We start from the raw sequence: 18660 nt of genomic DNA on the forward strand, positions 1-18660 counted from the left end.
TCTACCTAACAGTATAAAGAGCATTGACACTGTTGCTGTTATTTGGAGCTGTATAAATAAAACTGAATTGAATTGAATAGAACTGCTGAGTTATTTCAGCTTTGATGTAAACCCACCCAGACAGATAATGTGTAGCTGTCCTCACCTTAGTGATGGCAAACCTCTCAGTCTTTCTAGAAAATCAACTTTACCACAGCAGGAAAGGACTTTAACTCCCATTTGACTAAACATACTGAAATATTTTCTTTGGCTGAGCTCTGTTTTTATTTTTTATTAAGAAACAAACAAAACACAACACTCAATCATCAGATAAAAACTATTTTATTTAAATTATCTCAGAGGGTGAAAAATACACACATCAACAGTAATAGTGTATTTATTTTCTATACAAGCACTTTGACAAACAGTGATGAGTTTGTTGACCCTCGACAAATGGTACATCTGTGTGCACTTACACTCACCGGCCACTTTATTAGGTATACATTACTCATATAAGGTTCCAGCCCACAATTTGTTTTTAAAACCACTTTAATTATTTATAGCAGAGATTCAAGTGTCACACAGCAGCTCCAGATTTTGTGGGCTGCACATCCATGATGTGAATCTTCTGTGAACAGGACTGAGATCTGGTGACTGTGGAGGCCATTTGAGTAAAGTGAGCTTTGTGACATCACGTGTTGATACAAGGAAGGTGGATCCATGCTTTCATGTTGTTTACTCCAAATTCTGAATGTCACAGTGGAAGACACCCATTGGACCAAACAATCATTTTGGTTTCCAGTTCTTTCCAATCTTCTGACCTCTGACATCAACAAGGCATTTTGACCCAGAGAACAGCTGCTCACTGGATATTTTCTCAATTTTGGATCCTTCTCTGTAAACCCTAGAGATGGTTGGCATGGGAAAATCCCAGCAGTTATCTGTTAGCAGTTTCTGAAATACTCAGACCAGCCCAAGTAACACCAACAACAATGATGCTACTTTGAAAGTCTCTTACAGCACCTTTGTCCCCCATTCTGGTGCTCAGTTTGATCAGTTCTACACGCCTTGACCATGTCTCAATGCCCAAATGCATTAAACTGCTGCCATGTGATTGGATATTTGCATTAATGAGCCATTGAGCAGGTAATAAAGTGGCAGGTGAGTGAAGGATTACAGTAAGTTTGTTTACACAGTCTTATTATGAGTGACCTTTTGTGGACAAAAAAACCAGGTCCTTATAAATTATTATATTTATATTTAAGTTTGATATATTGTTTGATTTTGTCAGTTTGAATAGTTACACAGTTGAAGTTTGAGCTTTTATACAGCTTAGCACAAACAAATCTACATAAACTCTACGAACCTGTGACTTTTCAACACATTTCTGCAGGTTGTGCAATCAAATAAAGCATCTGTATCCAGACAGATTCTGTCTTTACTTGATTTTCTAGCATCCAGTTTTTGGTTATAGTTCGATAAAGCTAAAAAATGTTTGGTTTGTTTGTTTCCTTTACTCTCTTGTATGTTTAGTTTGATACGCTTTAATAATCATTTTGTAGAGAATCGTTGTCGTAGACATCTGAAACAAAACAGAGATAAAAATGCAAGAGTGAGCCTAAATACTTCTACTTCAATTACAAATGACAAAAGCTCAGTCTGACTGGATTTTACTGCAGAGTATAAAAACGGAAACTTACCATCTGCATAGTCGACGTCGTCATAAATGTCTTGTTCCCTGCAAAAGAATATTTGGAATTTGTGATATTGCATAAGCTTCATCAACAAGGTTTAAACTAAACTAGTTAAAAGCAGAAAAGATGGTTATATACGAGCCGTTGCTGTGACGTGCATATTCTTTGTAACTGAGTGCATCATTTCAGTTTTAATGTTAGCTTATTAATACATGAATACATTTTCAATAATAATATATGCTTCTGAGGCCCAGACAAAAACATTAACATAAACAAAAAGATATTTAGATAAGATTTGTAAAAGACATTTTCACTAAGACTACATGTGAAAAAACATTTTATTCAACTAAAATAAAAATAAAAACTAGATTTTCAGAAAAACGACAAAGCTAAAATAAAACAAAAACATAAAGCAAGTATCTTTAGTTTTGTACTTGAACATTTTGTAAAATGTATTATTAGCATTCGATGAGGATTTGATCGGCAGTTTGTGTGTATTGGATTTTTGTGTTTTACTGAGTTTCCTGTCTCTTGCTTCTGTCCTCCAGAAACACTAAATAAAGGACTAAAACGAACACTGAAACTAATAAAAACTGAAGTAAAACTAAACATTTTAAGCAATTGAAAATAAACTGAAACAAGCAAACTGGCTCCTGAAATGAACTGAAACTAGACTGAATTATTTTTTTAAAAAAGTTGAAATTAAAAAATAAATAAAGAAATAAAATAAAAACAAATTAGAAAATAGAAAACTGTAGTAACTTTGGTTACAATGGTTAATGGTTATTTTTGATTTTTCATCTTGGGTCTTGCTTGAGAACAAAACGATTTAATGTGATAAAATGATCCTCATTCTTATGTATTCCTATTTCATAAACACAGAAATGGTCTGAAGAATAAAAGAAAGGTGAAAGCTCAGAGGAGCCTGAGTCGGGGCAAAAAGACAATGCCTGAAGTCTACTGTGGATAATAAGCATTGTGGAAGCTGCTGAAGCTGTGGGAAGGGAAACATCAGCTCATCTAGACAGGCACTCTACACTTTAAGTGAGTTCTCCCCTTCCAGAGGATATTATTCTTTCCCCCATTATCAATCTTATTTGTTACTGTGATCGACTGCCTAATGTTGTAGAATCTGTCTCAACCTATTAATAGGACCCATAATAACATAAAGATAAAGAAAGGAGAGGTACAGTTTCATGCACTTTTAGCAATATATTAATAATTATATAAATCATCAGTAAATAGTTGAAGAAATCAAACCTTTAGATGGTTATGCACATTTGTGTGTATCTGAATTCCACTTAACTGGCTTCTATTTCCTGTTCTGCATGTTGTGATGAAAAAACTTCACAGTCCTAGCTTACACATTGCTTCTCATGCACAGAGACAGTGGGTGTGCTCATACATCTAGTATACATGCAAATATACTTGCCAGGTCGGAGGGGCAACCAATGTAAAACTAGGAATATGTTTAGTTATAAAATGTCTACTCCCTTTGTCCTTCAATACAGGTGTTCAAGTAACAGCCTGTATAAAATGAAAATATTTGCAAAACTCAGGCGGCAAAACCTATATGTCATGAAAAAAGTGCAAAAAATGCAATTAAATTAAATTAATGTTATTTAAACCCATTGTCTACTAGATTAGTATTAGTTTTAATTTAAAAGATGGTAATTTATATAATAAATTCCTAGAACCAATGAACAGGCCAAATTAGTTTACACAGATCTTTTTAAACAGTATCATGCACTCGGACATAAGGATGTGCACATCAATGACCCTTATATTATACATTACATACACTAAGCTTTATCTTTGACAATCTTCAAATAACACACATTTAGCGTGATTTATTACTTCTTTAGACTTTAAGGAAGTACATTGATATAGTCAGTCACATATGAAGTCAGAAGGATTCACTTACATTGGAAGAAGAAGAGATCTGGACACATAACCAACTGTGAAATAGGAGACAGCACAAAAATTATCACTATTTATTACATCATTATTTGAAATATTGAAATACTTTCTGAGTTATTGTCTGATAATTATCAATCACTACACAAAAATTATCTGTGTTGTGTCTTTATTACTCCATAAAGACTTAAAAGGCTGATGGGGTATTGCTGCCCTGCTGCGCTGGCAGGTGATGAGAATGTGATAACTTGAGACCGAGCTGACGTAGAAGTTTCAAATTTATACCGTAGGTGTAGCTACTAAAAATCTCAGACGAGTTCAAATCCCAGTGACCTGACCTCAAAATCAAGGTCAAGTCCACCAGTACATCTTTACTTAGGTTAGAAGGATTGTTCTCTGTGGAGTTCATTCATGTATTGGCATATATTAGTTCATCCTCCCTGGGACTGTATCTTCTTGTATCATGTTGTCAAGCCCTTGTCTCTGTGTAATAACACTTCCTCTTTTATTTTGGTTGACATTTGTCTCTTGTGTCTTATATTTCATTTTTCTTTCTTTGTCATTACCTTGATTAGCTTCAGCTGTGTTTTGTTACCCTAGTGTTTCCATTCTCCCTGATTACCTCATCAGTGCATATAAAGCACTAGTCTTCAGTGCTTTAGTCATCATTCAGCCTTCAGTCATTGTCAGTGTCTTTTCTTTTTTTTTGTTACAATTGTGTGCTTCATGTGTCTGTTTAAGAGTTTTAGAGCTGTTTTTTTATGTGTTACTGTAAATTTTGCTTCTTTTGTCCATAGACGTCTACGGTCAGTCTAATTAACAGGTAGGTTTTATTTACTTTGTCTCCATATCCTGCATTTGGATCCCTCTTTGCTGTGACTGTGACACTATGTTTTAAAGATTTTCATCAAACATCAATGCAGATGAAATGAATTATTACTTTTTAATGCCAATAATTGATTTAATTAATTATATAGAGGCTGGTGACCTGTCCAGGGTATACCCCACCTCTCACCCTATGGCAGTTTGGACAGGCCCCAACCCTGAAAAAGGTTTTTATAAAGGCTTATAAAGGTAAATTCTTCTAACTTTGTTGTTCTCTTGGGTTCATCTTTCTGTGGCACAAATTTGTGTTTTATTGAAATATCTTAAGTTTTATGGTAATATTTGGGTCAGGTTTAACCAACAAGAAAGGATATAGGAAGAAATGTAAATTGCCTGATTTTTCATCAAGAAGCAGCAGATCAACATATTCAGCAAATACTCTGCTGTAGCCAAACAAGGTGGAATTTTATAATAATTATAAATAATAAAGTAATAAACTAAAACAGTGTGACATTTATGACATCCTCTTTTATTATTATTAGAAATAAAATAATATTTTATTTGGCTTTAATGTCGGGTCATTTTCATTTAGTTAATTAATATTTGGATGATTGCACTGTTTTGTTTTGTTTTGTTTTTAAACATGCTCTTAATTTTTTTTATCTTCATAGCAGTTTCTTGTCTAATCTTTGTTTTTAATATTGTCTTTAAATCACCATTGACTACATCTGGGCCATGTTCAAACACATAAACATACAAATGGCTGAAATGTTTTAATTGTAAAGCCTCTTCTACGAAAGATTTAGAAGATGCGTACATCTTTTACAGGAAAGTTTTGTCTTTTTCCAGAGGCTGCAATGCACGACATATGAAGAGAACAGTAAGAAAAGCTCATAACATCCTATATTTAAAAAAAGACAAACAAACAAAATCCCACAGTACTTCTTGTTTTCTAAAACCAATGAACTGCAAATAATGCAAATACTACAGATTAAAATAACACAAGTGAATGAGATGCTGTTTTTTTACATACATTTCCCAAACTTGTTGCGACACAGAGCTTTCTTGCTGTTGGTGAGCTGGATGACATCCACAACCTCTCCCTGTGTTACAGGCAGATCTTTTGCTCCTGGTTTCTTTATGATGGAGTTAGGATCCACCAACATGGTGTGCAGCACCCTGAGTGGTCCATCATACTGGGAAACAGTCACAGTGGTCACATTTTAAAAAAATGAAAAGGGCGATTCCCATTGCATGAGTAAAAAACAAACAAATATCTGAATTGATTGCTATGCAGACGACACTCTGCTTTATCCACTGAACTAAATCATCTGATGTAAAGTTTTTAAAAAGGTTTACCTTAAATTTTTTTTTCAAATCCTTCTCCACTTTGGGGTCTATGCTGAAAAATATAATATGGTATAACATTTAATCACAAATGAATTCATTAACAATTTTCTCATTGTTAATTTTTGTTTTTCTTTAACCTCATCTGGCATCACCAGTGACTAGATCTGCACAAGTAAAAGTTCATTTTACGATGAAAATTCACAAATACTTAGTCATCAATATCTCAGCCTTCTTCAAATTAATTAGGGGTTAACTGATACCTGATTTCAGGTGGCGGAGGTGGGAAATCTTCAGGTAGTGGTTGGACATCATCATAGTCATCTGAGAACCAAAAAAGAAAAAAATGACCATAAAACGGATGCTAAAAGGAATAAATAATAGTAAATAATAAACGATACATAATAAGAAATAATAATAAATATTATCTGATGAAAGAAACTGTTTCAAATATTTGTCATTAAAACTAAAAATAAAAAAAAAGTACATAGCTATCACTTGCATACTGCAAGATTGCCAAGTAGCTCAACTCATAGAAATGTTCTAGAAAAGACAAATTAGGTACCAAATATATCCTTATACATTTTTTCCACTAGAGAAAAATACAAAAGAAAAATCCTTTTGTATTTTTATATCATCTTAACTTGGTATAGATTGTTATTTCCACTTCATTGTGGTCTGCAGTCACTTACCCTCATCTTGAATCAAGCTGCAAGTTAGAGGAAACATACAAACAAGGGTTTAGTTGGAAGAGACGTGAGTAAAACTGAAAATGAAATTCAACTGAACAGATCTGAAGCTGCAGCAGAATTAGCAATCTCTTATCCTGCACCTGTCTCTGTTGTTGGAGTCCATATTAAAGACCTGTGGTGGGTCCGGGGGTGGTGGAGGTAACGCTTGTGAGTTTGATTTTTTGTACCCGTGTTTGATCTTCACTGCTTCATAGTCAATATCCACACACGAGTTGTTGATGTATCCATCTGCAGAGAAGTGCAACAACAAAATTAAGCACTGTGACTTGATTGTGACATTTCATGATTATGTGATACGCATTAGCCACACATGATCATCTAATACCCAGAATCTGATCTGTATATTAGATGATTATTACTTATTTTATTACTTAAAAATAGATTTATGCTAAATAGCCACAGCACAGAATCCTAGAAGAAAGATGAATTAAGTGACTTTGAACATGGCATGGTTGTTGGTGCCAGGATTTTCCCAGATAGTGGTCCAAAAAAGAGAAAATATCCAGTGAATGGCAGTCCTCTGGGTGAGAATGCCTTATTGAGGTCAGAGGGGAATAGCCAGACAGTCACTGAAATAACCACTTATTACAATCAGAGTATGCAGAAGAGCATCTTTCAACACAATGTGTTAAACCTTGAAGCACATGGGGTACAGTAGCAGAAGTAGCACTCCTGTCAGCTAAGACCAGGAAACTGTGTCCACAATTAACATGAGCTCACCAAAACTGAGCAATAGAAGATTGCATAAAAGTCTGGTCTGATGATGAGTCCTGATGTCTGCTGCCACGTTATGGTGGTAGAATCAGAATTTGGGAAACATACAAACAAGGGTTTAGTTGGAAGAGACGTGAGCAAAACTGAAAATGAAATTCAACTGAACAGATCTGAAGCTGCAGCAGAATTAGCAATCTCTTATCCTGCACCTGTCTCTGTTGTTGGAGTCCATATTAAAGACCTGTGGTGGGTCCGGGGGTGGTGGAGGTAACGCTTGTGAGTTTGATTGAAAGCATGGATCGATTGTATCAATGGCTCAGGCTTCTCTTTGTGGTGGGGGCACAGTTTGGGATCTTGAGTACCAACTGAGTATTCTTTGGTGCTTCCAGCAGGAACAAGTCACAAAACTCAAATCATCACCAAATATGACAATTAGTTCATTGTATTCAGATAAATTCCACAGTCAGTAGATGTCAATCCAGTAGAGCACCTTTGGGATGTGATTGAATGGGAGACATTACAGATGCACAGCTACATATCCAGAGCAGCTGCACCAAAATCTCCAAGGAGTTGTGTTGAATTTATGCTGAATTTTTATCAAGAATTAAAGATATTCTAAGGTCACAGGTGCATCCAAAGGGGTAGCTAACAAAGTGAGCAGTGAATGTATATTTATATCCAGAGTATGCATTTCTAACATTAACATAGGAAGCAGTTGTTTCTCAGTTCCATATGAGAGTTCAACTATTGTTAAATAAATCCGTTCCGAGGGAGCAACAGCATCACTTTCATGCTCCATAATCACACTTACACAACAATGTGCTAAAGTTCAGTCACACTAACTGCATTTTGTCTACATTGTAACTTTGTGATACTTTTTCCTCTATTCTTGCTATGACATGCTAGACAGAGGAGTCAACGAAACGTCTCAACGAGACGTTATGGTCTCAAAAGCTCAGATGCAGATACTTTATATTTTTGAAGACAAAGTAAAATAAATAAGTAAAGTGAAAAGTTGTTGCCAGAGCCCTTTGAGGAAGTAAGGAACAGAAAAAAATATCTTACAGAAGGAAGTACTTAACGACTTTAGGGGAAAAAAGTGTGAAAGCTGCATTATTTGAGTTTTGATTTGTCAGTTACTGGCATTACTTTGCTTTTTTGAGTAACAAATGGAAAAAAATATTAAATCAGTAGGAAGAAACTGAAAGGGGGACCTTTGCTAAAACACGACGCCAAGAGGTCCTCACCAAGGTCCTCACCAAGCGACTCATTTACCCAGTCACACACACCTTCATACAGTCCTTTAGCCTAATTATTGCCTAATTCTCACACACACACTCTGGTGGATGCATTAGAGTACAGTATCTTGCACCAGGATACTTTGATATGCAGACTGGAGGAGCCAGAGATCAAACCATCAAGCCTTCCGATTGGTAGACGCCCTGCTTCATCTCCTGAACCACAGCTACGATAATATCACCACCGACGACAATAAGCAGTGTTTCAGATGGAAAACTTTGATGCAGAAGTCTCTACTTTGTTTGTTTTCTTTTTTCTTTTGATATTTGGGTACAAGTCAATTTATTCAAAGGCTTTCTTTATGTGATTGACTGAAATGTAAACTTACAGTTTCCATTCAAAGTGCGTGCCAACCATCTGCCTCCCGGGTTACCCGTCACACGGAGGATCTCCACGCTGTCCCCCTGGTGCACGCTCAGGTCCAGTTTCCCTTCCCCATTCCAGTCGTACCGGACTTTGGCGGTGTGAATAACCTCTATCTCACCTTGTAACTGCATGGGGGGAAGAGATAACATTTACACCAAAGGGATGAGGCGGTTCAGGATAACTTAACCATTAACCATTCAGGCTAACTTAAAAGTCATCTTTTCTCTCTCCGTGTCTTTACCTGAAATTTTTTCTTGAGCTCATTCATTTTTTTCTGAATCTCTTTCATGTCCTTCTCCTGTTGCTTCTTTATTTCTTTCATGGTCGCTTTCTCCTGCTCCCTATAAGAGAAGAATCAAATAAACAAACGAAGGCCCGCCACCTTTTAATAGAATTCCCCCTTCACAGATTTTGATTTAGATGCCTTTATTGTTCGTTTTCCCGGCAGATAAATGTTTCACATATAAGCGTTTTACGCAAAAAGTTTTTCAAGTTTTTCTGTCTTCCCACATTTCGACAGACCTTGCCTGAATTCTGTCACAATGTTTTGCTTTAACAGGAAATTCTGTATGTTGAATCACAGGAAATGAGTGTGACTTACTTTTTATAGTAAACGATAAATAAAGATGTAGATATCGTACCAAGGTACCATTTGTTGCACTGTAACTTAAATACTGCACCACACATCACTTATGAGGTACAAAAATAACAGAAGCAGCAACAGAAACAATAGAAACTGTATACTGCTTTCTGTTCATGCAGCTGCAGCCACATTTCTATTAAATAGAGACTCAGTGGTTTAATGGGGAAGGCAGAACATTCATACTTACTCATCAATCATCTCATACACCTCGTCATCATCCTGCAAGAGAAAAGCTTTTAATTGTACCCCGTAAAGAGCAGACAAGTCATCTTGTACGGGATTATTAGATAAAAGCGGCACTTCTGATTACTTCTGATAAAGTAATGCCTTTTTGTAGATTTTCAAAGCTTAAATCAAAAAATTATCAGAGCTGTTTATTTTTTGTGCCTTATTATTTTCTAAGAGTGCAATGCGGGTTTTAAACCTAGTCTATTAACAGATTCAGGGAAATGTGCACTACGTTCTTGCAAAGCGAGACTTCCATGCTGCTAAATTTTTCGTTTTTGCTTTTCTTTACTCACCCCATCAACACACTGTGAACTGTGATCGCTGCAGTTCTCTGTAAAGTGAAGTAAAATATAGATTATAAACCGATATGTGAAAACAGGGCGTGTCCTCTAATAGAAAACACAATGTTAAAAATACCAAGCAGTAACTATAGCTCAGACAGTGTAGCATGTGAGGGAAGCTTCAAGAACAAAACAAGCCTTCACCATTTTTGTCAATGTCGATATCGTCATAGGGATCCTGTTCGTCTTCGTCCAGGTCCCTGAAATCGACAAACAGAGATGTTTCTCTAATCATTGGTCAGCAAGTGCTTTGTTACATCTGTATTCACTCAGTAGGCAAAAGCTTAATTTGACTGTTAAAACCATCATCTGGTCAAGAAGGCTTTTCTTTAAAAGTATACTTAGGTGTGTTTAAAATGCGTTTTAAGAAACAGTGTTGCTGTCCAACAAGCGAATCCTCTTAGATATTTTCTAATCTCTAGTCACGACTGCAGCAGCGGTAAACCCTCTGCTTCGTAATTCTTCAGCATCACTCGCCCGCACTAGATGTAAATGAAGTCATTTGAAAGCAGAAACTAAGGTGTCCTATAATACTTGGTTTAAAACACTAAGAGTTTCACACAGTTTCCTTTGCATCAGTACAGCAGTACTGGGCCTCTTACATAAGAGGCTCAAAACCTGACATAACAGGGCTTCACACCATCGTCGCGTTAACCCAAATACTTACGCAGAGGCAATCTGCCGCTGCAGTCTGTTGGGTTTGTCAGAGCGTTGTGGAGGTTTCGGAGGACTGACCACTGCCGGTAAAGACATCCTTCTGCTTCCTGAGCCTACAAAGAGTAGCAGAGAGAAAGTCTTTGCACAATGACGTTACGACAAAATGAAATGGATGAAAGAAGTGAGATCCCACAAGGGGCAATCACACAGACAGCAGAAATTACTGCTTTACGCATGTGATGTTTGGTGCTCTGTATGAGTGTTCTGCTTTTTCCGTTAAAGTGGTTGGACGAATCAAGTTTTTAAGCAAATTTTTTGTCACTGACAAAGCACAATGAGGACTGTGAGTGTTAGAATTTTTCTCATTACAAGATATAAGAACAGATTATTTTTAAAAGGCTCTCCTCCTCTCCAGGTATTTGATCTGCTGTCGGTGATATTCCGACTTTCAAATTTTCCAATAAATGAGACTTAACGCTTGATGAAAGTTTTATGTTCGGAGATGAACCTAACCGCAGATTGCAGTTGTCACTTTTAGACTTAATTTGGACAATTCTGACATTTTGAGCCATCGTAGCAGTAAAATTAAAGACATGGTTATGTTTCTGTCCATCTCTGTGACAGGACATGACGGCGTGACAGGGAGGCAGCATGAAGAACATCAGGTCCACGTAAACTGAGCAGCTAAAAGGAAGTTAGTCATCATTAATTTTATTATTTGTATTCTGTGAGTTCAGTCAGGAGATAAACTATACACCAGCCACTGTCATGGTACAGCAGACACAAACAAGTCAAAATGGTCTCACTTACTGTGTTAACTTAATGTGGCGGCATAGTTTATTAAGGGACTTGAACACTTGAGCCAGACAGACTTACCATCACTCGTCCTCGGGGCAGGAAGAGCAGGAGGAAGCCCTCTCCTGTTCCTCCGAAACGGCTCCAAGTTGACAGTCGGAGGTCTTTTAGGTTTCACGGGCATCGGTCCTTCAGGGGGCAGAGGCCTCCTCAGTGGTGTCACTTCCCCCGCGCTCCTCTGTCGAGGCTGCTGTCTGAGTGGAAGAGGGGTAGAGGTGGGAGGTGGAACAGGAGCTGGGCTTCCAGCTCCTAGTCGGGGTACCTGGGCTACCTGGGGGACCGGGGGCCTCTGATGCCTCAGCATCATGTTCTGTAGCATCTCCCCCGTCTGCTTAACTTTGGTAGCATCTGTTGGCTGAATGGGGGCTCTGAGTCCAGCATAGGCAGGCGGTCGAGGGAACGAACCCGGTCTGGGAGGGATCGAAGCCGCCATCGGCTCAATTCTCGGGAGCCTCACCGGGCCTGGACCAGCCAGATGAGGAGGAATCGTGGGTGAGAGTCTCTGTGTCAGCTCGCTCTCTGCCACTGGAAGAATGGCTCTCCCAAACCCAGGTCGAGGAGATTTCGGCGAACCGCTATCCCGGCTGCTGGTATCCGAGGTGCTGGATTTGCTGTTGAACTTGGCTCTCAGAGCCTTGACATCAACGCTGTCCCCCTGAAAACAACACAAGAGCAGAATCTCAACTGCAGCAGCTCTGCTTGTAAAGCAGGAAGTTAGCAGTGCAGCACAGAGCAAGGCATGCCCCCCACGCACACAAACACACACACATCAAAACCCTACGCTATCTTTACAAAGTGAGAATGCAGCGTGCAACAACACTGTTTCCTGGTTTGTTTTGATGTTCACAGAAATGATAGCTCTCTTTGCAGCACTTGAAACTTCTCAGTGAACTCTGAACACCAAAGAACCAAATGATGTGAGAAGTAATTATTATTAGATGTTAGTCAAGAATAATAATCAAAAAAATTAGATCAGCACAAATGTATTTTTAAAAAGCATGTGAGCTAAAGTTTTGTTTGCCGAGATTTTTGGTGAAAGTAAACACAGGGTGAAAACAAAAATCTTGTCACTCCTGAGAAATACGTTAAATGAAAGCATCTTCTAATGAAACATAATGTTATGCACTGAGGCCTCAACCCTGGGACTAGCTGTGTTTTACTTCTTACCCTCGGGTCATCTTAACAGGCTCATTAATTTGTACTTCAGCTATATTGAAGATAAACAGTAGTGCCTCAGTGCTTCACCATTAATAATCCTCAGTTTTACCATCTCAGCTGAACTTGTTGTGTTTGGCCGTGTTTAGCTTCTCCGGCGACCTCAAATCACCTCCTTGAAATCTTTGACAAGAATTTAAATTTTGAACGTCATCTCCGAGCTCACCCAGTCTTGTTTGTTTCATCTAAGAAGCACAAATCAAACCTCTGCTGTCATTTAACAAGTCAGAACTTTTATTTTCTCCCATCTCAATTATTTGAACTGACAGTTCATGCGTATTTCTAAGTCCTCTGGTTGGTTTAGACGCAGCAGCTAAACACCACATCACCCATATTCTTGCTTCCCTGCATGAACTAGAGGTTGTTTTAAGATGTCGTTCATCACGTATAAACCCTGCTGAGACCTCGTTCTAGCAGTTTTCGGTCTGTTTCTTTGATCAGGACTTTTTGTTTTTTGAAATCCAGGTTTTTAAGGTATCAAAGCCTAAACTTTGGAATAGCCGACCCCTGAGAATCAGGTCGACTGAATCTGTGATGTGTTTTAAACCAGCGGTCCCCAACCTTTTTTGCGCCACGGACCGGTTTATGCCCGACAATATTTTCATGGACCGGCCTTTAAGGTGTCGCGGATAAATACAACAAAATAAAACTAGTACCGGTACCGAAAAAAACAAGATTTATTCATAACACACGTGAAAAGACCCAGGAAAACCGAGTTAACGATAAAAACGATAACAAAATAACGCTGAAAACCGATAAAAACCCTGAAAACCATACATTTCACACCTGAGCCTCAACTCTCGCGGCCCGGTACCAAACGACTCACGGACCGGTACCGGTCCGAGGCCCGGGGGTTGGATAAACCTTTGGCTTTGGTTGATACCAAATGCTTTGCGAATGACTGAAAATAGGATAGGACTGGTTCAGATCAAAACTGTGAACCAATTTGCAACTGTGCATTTTAAAAGGCGCCATGGAAGTAAAGTTGTTTAAAGTTATCAATGCCAAAAACAGGTCTGATACCAGCACTTTGTTTTGTCCATATTTGTAATTTGCTTGTTTCCCTGCAGTGATGCAAAATAACCTATTATGACAATCATGGCAGCATAATCAGAGCAGATTCGTTTGGATCAACACTTCCTCAAACACATTACTGGTTAAAGTCATTTTAATGGTGATGTATTGAGACCTAACCTGCACATCTTGCAGCTATTCTAAGTAAGTACAAATTAAGTTATGACTTTTTAGATAAATATTACAAAGTGCTTCACAACAACAAAGTTTTTAGTGGGAGTTGAATGGGAGTGAGTCCACTGTTACTCCAAAAGCTTTAGTTCTCAGCCTCGTTTGCTGCACATGCAGCGGGCCACATGACCTCACATAACCTGCTGGGGATGTATCGGTGTAAACGTTTTTTTTGTGTGCTGGTGAATGTCCATTTTCAAAACGAAGAGTTGGAAATCCTAAATTACTCTGCTGCATCACTTCATTCAATTCAGTTTAGAGTATTTCACATGTTCTCTAGCAAGCTGGAAGTAGACTATTTATAAAGGTGGATGACCTCACTGCTCCCTAAGAGTAAAGCCAAGACATACTGAGACATATCAAGACACTGCTGGCTGCACTAAGGGCTTCTACCGAGTAAGAAAAACCCCCGTAAACTTCAGAATATTTTTCTCCAATGCTGTTTTTCAATCATTTTTAGTAGATCTTGTCACACTGATGTACTATCAAGCATTAATCAGACATTTAGTGCTACAAACACGGGATGTGATGTCATGCGTGACACCTGCATTGAATAAGGCAGTCACGAAGGGAGCTACTTACTTCTTCTTGGAAACTGTACCTCAAGATCTGCAGAACAGACAACTTTGAACGTCTCTTCTGCAGATCTGAGGGAACTTCTGCTAGTTAAATGTGTGCTGTGTAAACTAATCGTTAAACTAATGTTGTTAATCGCTCTGACAACAATAAGAAAAACAAAAAGTAAATTGCTCATAGCCTGATCATTACAGCGTCACTCACTGATTAATGCCCCATCTTGAAGCTGTAAGCTGAGGCTTTCATTTCGTCTTTGTATTTTAAAAGTCAGCATGACGAGTGAGGAAGGGACCGGACTGAGAAACAGGAGGACGGGGCTCTCCGTGACATTTGGGACAAAGACACATTTTATTGTAGTTGTAGCTTCTGTACACCACTGCAGTGGATTATAAATCAAACAACAAAGATGTCACTGAACTGATGACGGAACACAAATCGAGCATGAGCTGTTTGAGATTGACATTCACTTTTATGTACAGCCTTTCTATTTTAGTGTGAAAAACTAACATCAATTTAAACATATATATAAAAAAAATACTCTTTTGAATTCTTGCATGAAAAAACAACTCACCAAATGCTTTTTTACCCCTTGAGTTGCTCTACTAGTCCTTTACTGCACCTGACTTTAGCTGCTGCTTGTTTGAGGGTCTCTTTGCTTTCAGTTTTGTATTCAATAATAGAAAAGCATGCACTATTGGGTGAAGATCATGTGACTTACTCGGCCATTGAAGAATATCCTTTAATTGGCCTCAAGAAACTCTTGTTGCTTGGTTTGGGTCATTATCGATTTTCACAGTTAGGTGTTTTCTGATTGGTTTTGCAGCATTTGGCTGAGGCTGAGCAGAGATTATGGTTCTGTTTGACACACAGTGCTTTGGATCATGACCTGTTTCTCCCTTTCTTCATACTTGTGTCTTCTCATCATTCTGGTACAAGTTCATCTTGGTTACAACTGTCCAAAGAGTTATTTATTTATTTACTCATTTTTTACAGAACTGTTTAAGGTGGAGCAGCTTTTTTTATGCTTTGCATCATTATGTCACACATGCCATTGAAGAGCCATTGAAACATGTTTCACATGTGTGTTCATATCAACTTTGCACAAGCTAGTTTTTATTGATACCTCTGTAAAGCACTTTGGGATACTACATAAATACGTTGTACTTACTGTTGTCTCTTTCTGTGTGAACAGAACAATCCCACCAAGGCAGGCTGTCTTCAACATGTGACATGTTGTTGCTTACCTTTTGTGTAAGATGTTTATGAACCAAGTAGGGGTGCAAAAAGGCTTAAGCCAAGGGACAGAGGAGGAAGGTATTGGCACGTTTTTCCAAGGGCTTGCCAGACCAAACCAGAGCTCACTAAAACAATCACATGACTTGCAGGAAGGCACCTTGATGACAGAGATGTTTGCACCTGTGATCCTGGTGCACGAGTTTCTAGAAGTTACTAGCATGTGCTTCATCTGTGCACGGCAGGGTGCTTTGCTTTGCTGGTGACTGAGCACGGATCTCCCAACGCTTATTCAGCTTTTCAGAGGTCATTTCCCGTCTGATCGCTCTGTGAACCACAACGCACTGCTGCTAGCTGGTTGCTATCATACCGGCAGTTTTAACTAGCCATCCACTGCATTTGAATATTTCCAAAGGGCTGAAAATGAAAATGGACAGAACTGCAAACTAATATTAATTATTTAATTAATATTTCTAAGAAAAACAAATAAGAAAATTCAAATAAATATATACTTTTTTGCTCTATAACCTCAAGATTTTTATGCATTTTAAGCATGTTTTATGTTTAGTCATGTTATTCTTAAAAAATGTTTTGTATGGATGAAACAACAGATAATAATTAACATCTCTGTGAAGCTTGTATTTAAAATATTTTTTAGACATTGGGGTTTTTAAATTAATCCTTATGAAGTAAATCAAGACAAAGGTTGCGTAGTGCTGGGTGGTAGAAGTGGAAATAGAGAGAGAAACGTTTTAGAGATTATTATTATTATTATCATTATTATTATTATTATCATCATCCTTTATTTATTCAGGTGAAAAGTCACATTGAGATTTAAATCTCATTTCCAAGAGACCCAGGCTTTCAAAATGCTCACAGCATCACAAGAACCGTGAGGGAGATATAATCGAAAGGGAAGCTGTGAAACATGACGAATGAATATCTCAGCTGTTGACAAAATAAAAACAATAAACGAATCACACCGTCGCTCAGTGTCACTCGTTCAGGCTGTGAGCTTTGCAAAGTCAAAAAGTAGCTGAAGAGCAGGAAGTGCTCGCAACCACACACCTCCATACCTCAGCTAGCATCCTGCACCCGGTTACCATAGAAACGCATGCTGCTGTCACTCCTGCACCAATAAGCTGCAAGCTCCGTACGCAGTTCGGGGCGGCGGCATCGCCTTTGTTACAGGGAACAAAGGAAGCAGACAAAAAAACTTTCCCTCCAAACCACAAAAAAAAAAAAAAAAAAAAAAAAAAAAAAAAACACTCACATGCTCGCACACTTTCAGTCAGCGCGCGCCTGCTGCAGAGCAAACACCGACACTCACGCTGACACAGTTAACTACATTATTTTAAAAACCACAGACTGTATGTGCAGGTGTGCTGCACTCAGGTCTTAATGAGAAAACAGTACTACTGTAACTCTACTGTAACAAACAAGACAGTTAAAAATACATATATGATTGCAAATTTCATTCTTATGGTCAGTGTTAAAACCAAGTTTTTTCCTAATAATTACCAATTGTCTGCAATGATGTCCAGTTTTAGGACCACACCATTCATAAATAAAACTTATTCATTCATTTCATCCCCAGTTCAGCTTTTCAGAAAGAATTATACTAACCTGTAAAATCAGAGTGGCCAGGGTTAATACGCCCTGCTGATGAGTAAAAAAGAAACAAGAAAAGTGATGGAAGAATAGAAACCTTTCCTAAAAGAGTTCATAACCTATCATAACCTATCTATGACTCTTTTTTTTTTGTCTAACAAAAAGCCTTAGGGTGCTTAACATTTGGATAAATTAGAAAATAGGTAGCCATAAAGTTCAGTGTGAATCATTAACCAGCAACAGCCTTGTAATAAAATTTGCTTTCATCCGCTTGACCATGAACATTTCTTTTTTTCCTCTTCAACTTCCCCTTTTTTTCCCTGTGAAACTGAGCCAATAAACGCTGTTTAGAAAGACTGTGCCAAACTGTACTTGTCACGTTTTGTGGATATTGTGTTACAAAGTGTAAATTGGTGCGAAAACAGTTGAACGTTTTAAAGATGGTTCAGTTATAAAAGCACATTTGTTCTAGTTAGAGGATACATAGAAACTGAGGTTAGACCTGTAGTGTTACAATAATACCTGCTGAGGTTCCTTCTACAAAAGTCTAGTTATTCATAAACCTCTTGGTGGTCAAGAGGAAATGGTCAGAGTTAAACACACAGTGCCTGAAGAGAATTGTGTAAGCTTCAGTGGAGGACTCCCTAATTAATCCATCATTGGTACATTCAAAAAAAGGAATAAATAAGAATGCCTTACCATGTTTTCCTTCAGTGATAGTTTATTAGTGGTCAAAGCGTTCCATGTCTAGTAGTAACACCAGTATCCAGGCTGATGTAGCTGTGTGTGCTGCTGCATGCACAACCACACTGAGCTTACTGCGAATGAGGAAATGCTCTGCAATTCAGTGTGGGCAAGAGGGTGACTGTTAGTGACACAACATAAGAATAAGAGCAGAAAATAATAGGCGTACCACTTTGTTTCATTTCATCCTGAAAGGTCAGCCTTATCATAATGTGCACAACAACATCCAACCAGGCCTTACAAAGTGTACCATTAATCTCACTGTGTGCTTTTGTTAATCTACTCTTTGCGTTTTATCATGTGCGAGCGCATGAAGTGAAGAAAAGCAAATTAATTAAGGCAGGTAAGAATAAAATAACCTTATTTAGATAAGACGAGGAGAAGTTGAAAAATACATGAAAGGACGAGAATTTTAGTGA

The 18660-nt window shown here is 38.0% G+C and overlaps 1 protein-coding gene across 2 annotated transcripts; it reads right to left on the reverse strand.

The window, feature by feature from the left end:
• Nucleotides 1-305: 305 nt before the first annotated feature.
• si:ch73-40i7.2 (FYN-binding protein 1) lies at nt 306-18354 on the reverse strand. Of its 2 annotated transcripts, none has more exons than XM_019346155.2 (16): nt 18197-18354; nt 11639-12272; nt 10773-10875; nt 10250-10305; nt 10058-10095; nt 9724-9755; nt 9135-9234; nt 8856-9018; nt 6595-6742; nt 6455-6471; nt 6026-6086; nt 5775-5817; nt 5449-5611; nt 3598-3631; nt 1680-1717; nt 306-1561 (listed from the first exon to the last, which is right to left on the reverse strand). In XM_019346155.2, exons 1-16 carry the CDS (start codon nt 18197-18199, stop codon nt 1524-1526), a joined length of 1671 nt encoding a protein of 556 aa, XP_019201700.1. In that variant the 5' UTR covers nt 18200-18354; the 3' UTR covers nt 306-1523. The 2 variants fall into 2 exon arrangements, with proteins under 2 accessions (XP_019201700.1, XP_019201701.1); XM_019346156.2 differs by lacking the exon at nt 18197-18354 and adding an exon at nt 15225-15316.
• Between the last annotated feature and the right edge of the window lie 306 nt (nt 18355-18660).

The sequence above is a fragment of the Oreochromis niloticus genome, linkage group LG15 (genome assembly GCF_001858045.2).
Source record: "Oreochromis niloticus isolate F11D_XX linkage group LG15, O_niloticus_UMD_NMBU, whole genome shotgun sequence".
NCBI classification, from domain to species: domain Eukaryota; kingdom Metazoa; phylum Chordata; class Actinopteri; order Cichliformes; family Cichlidae; genus Oreochromis; species Oreochromis niloticus.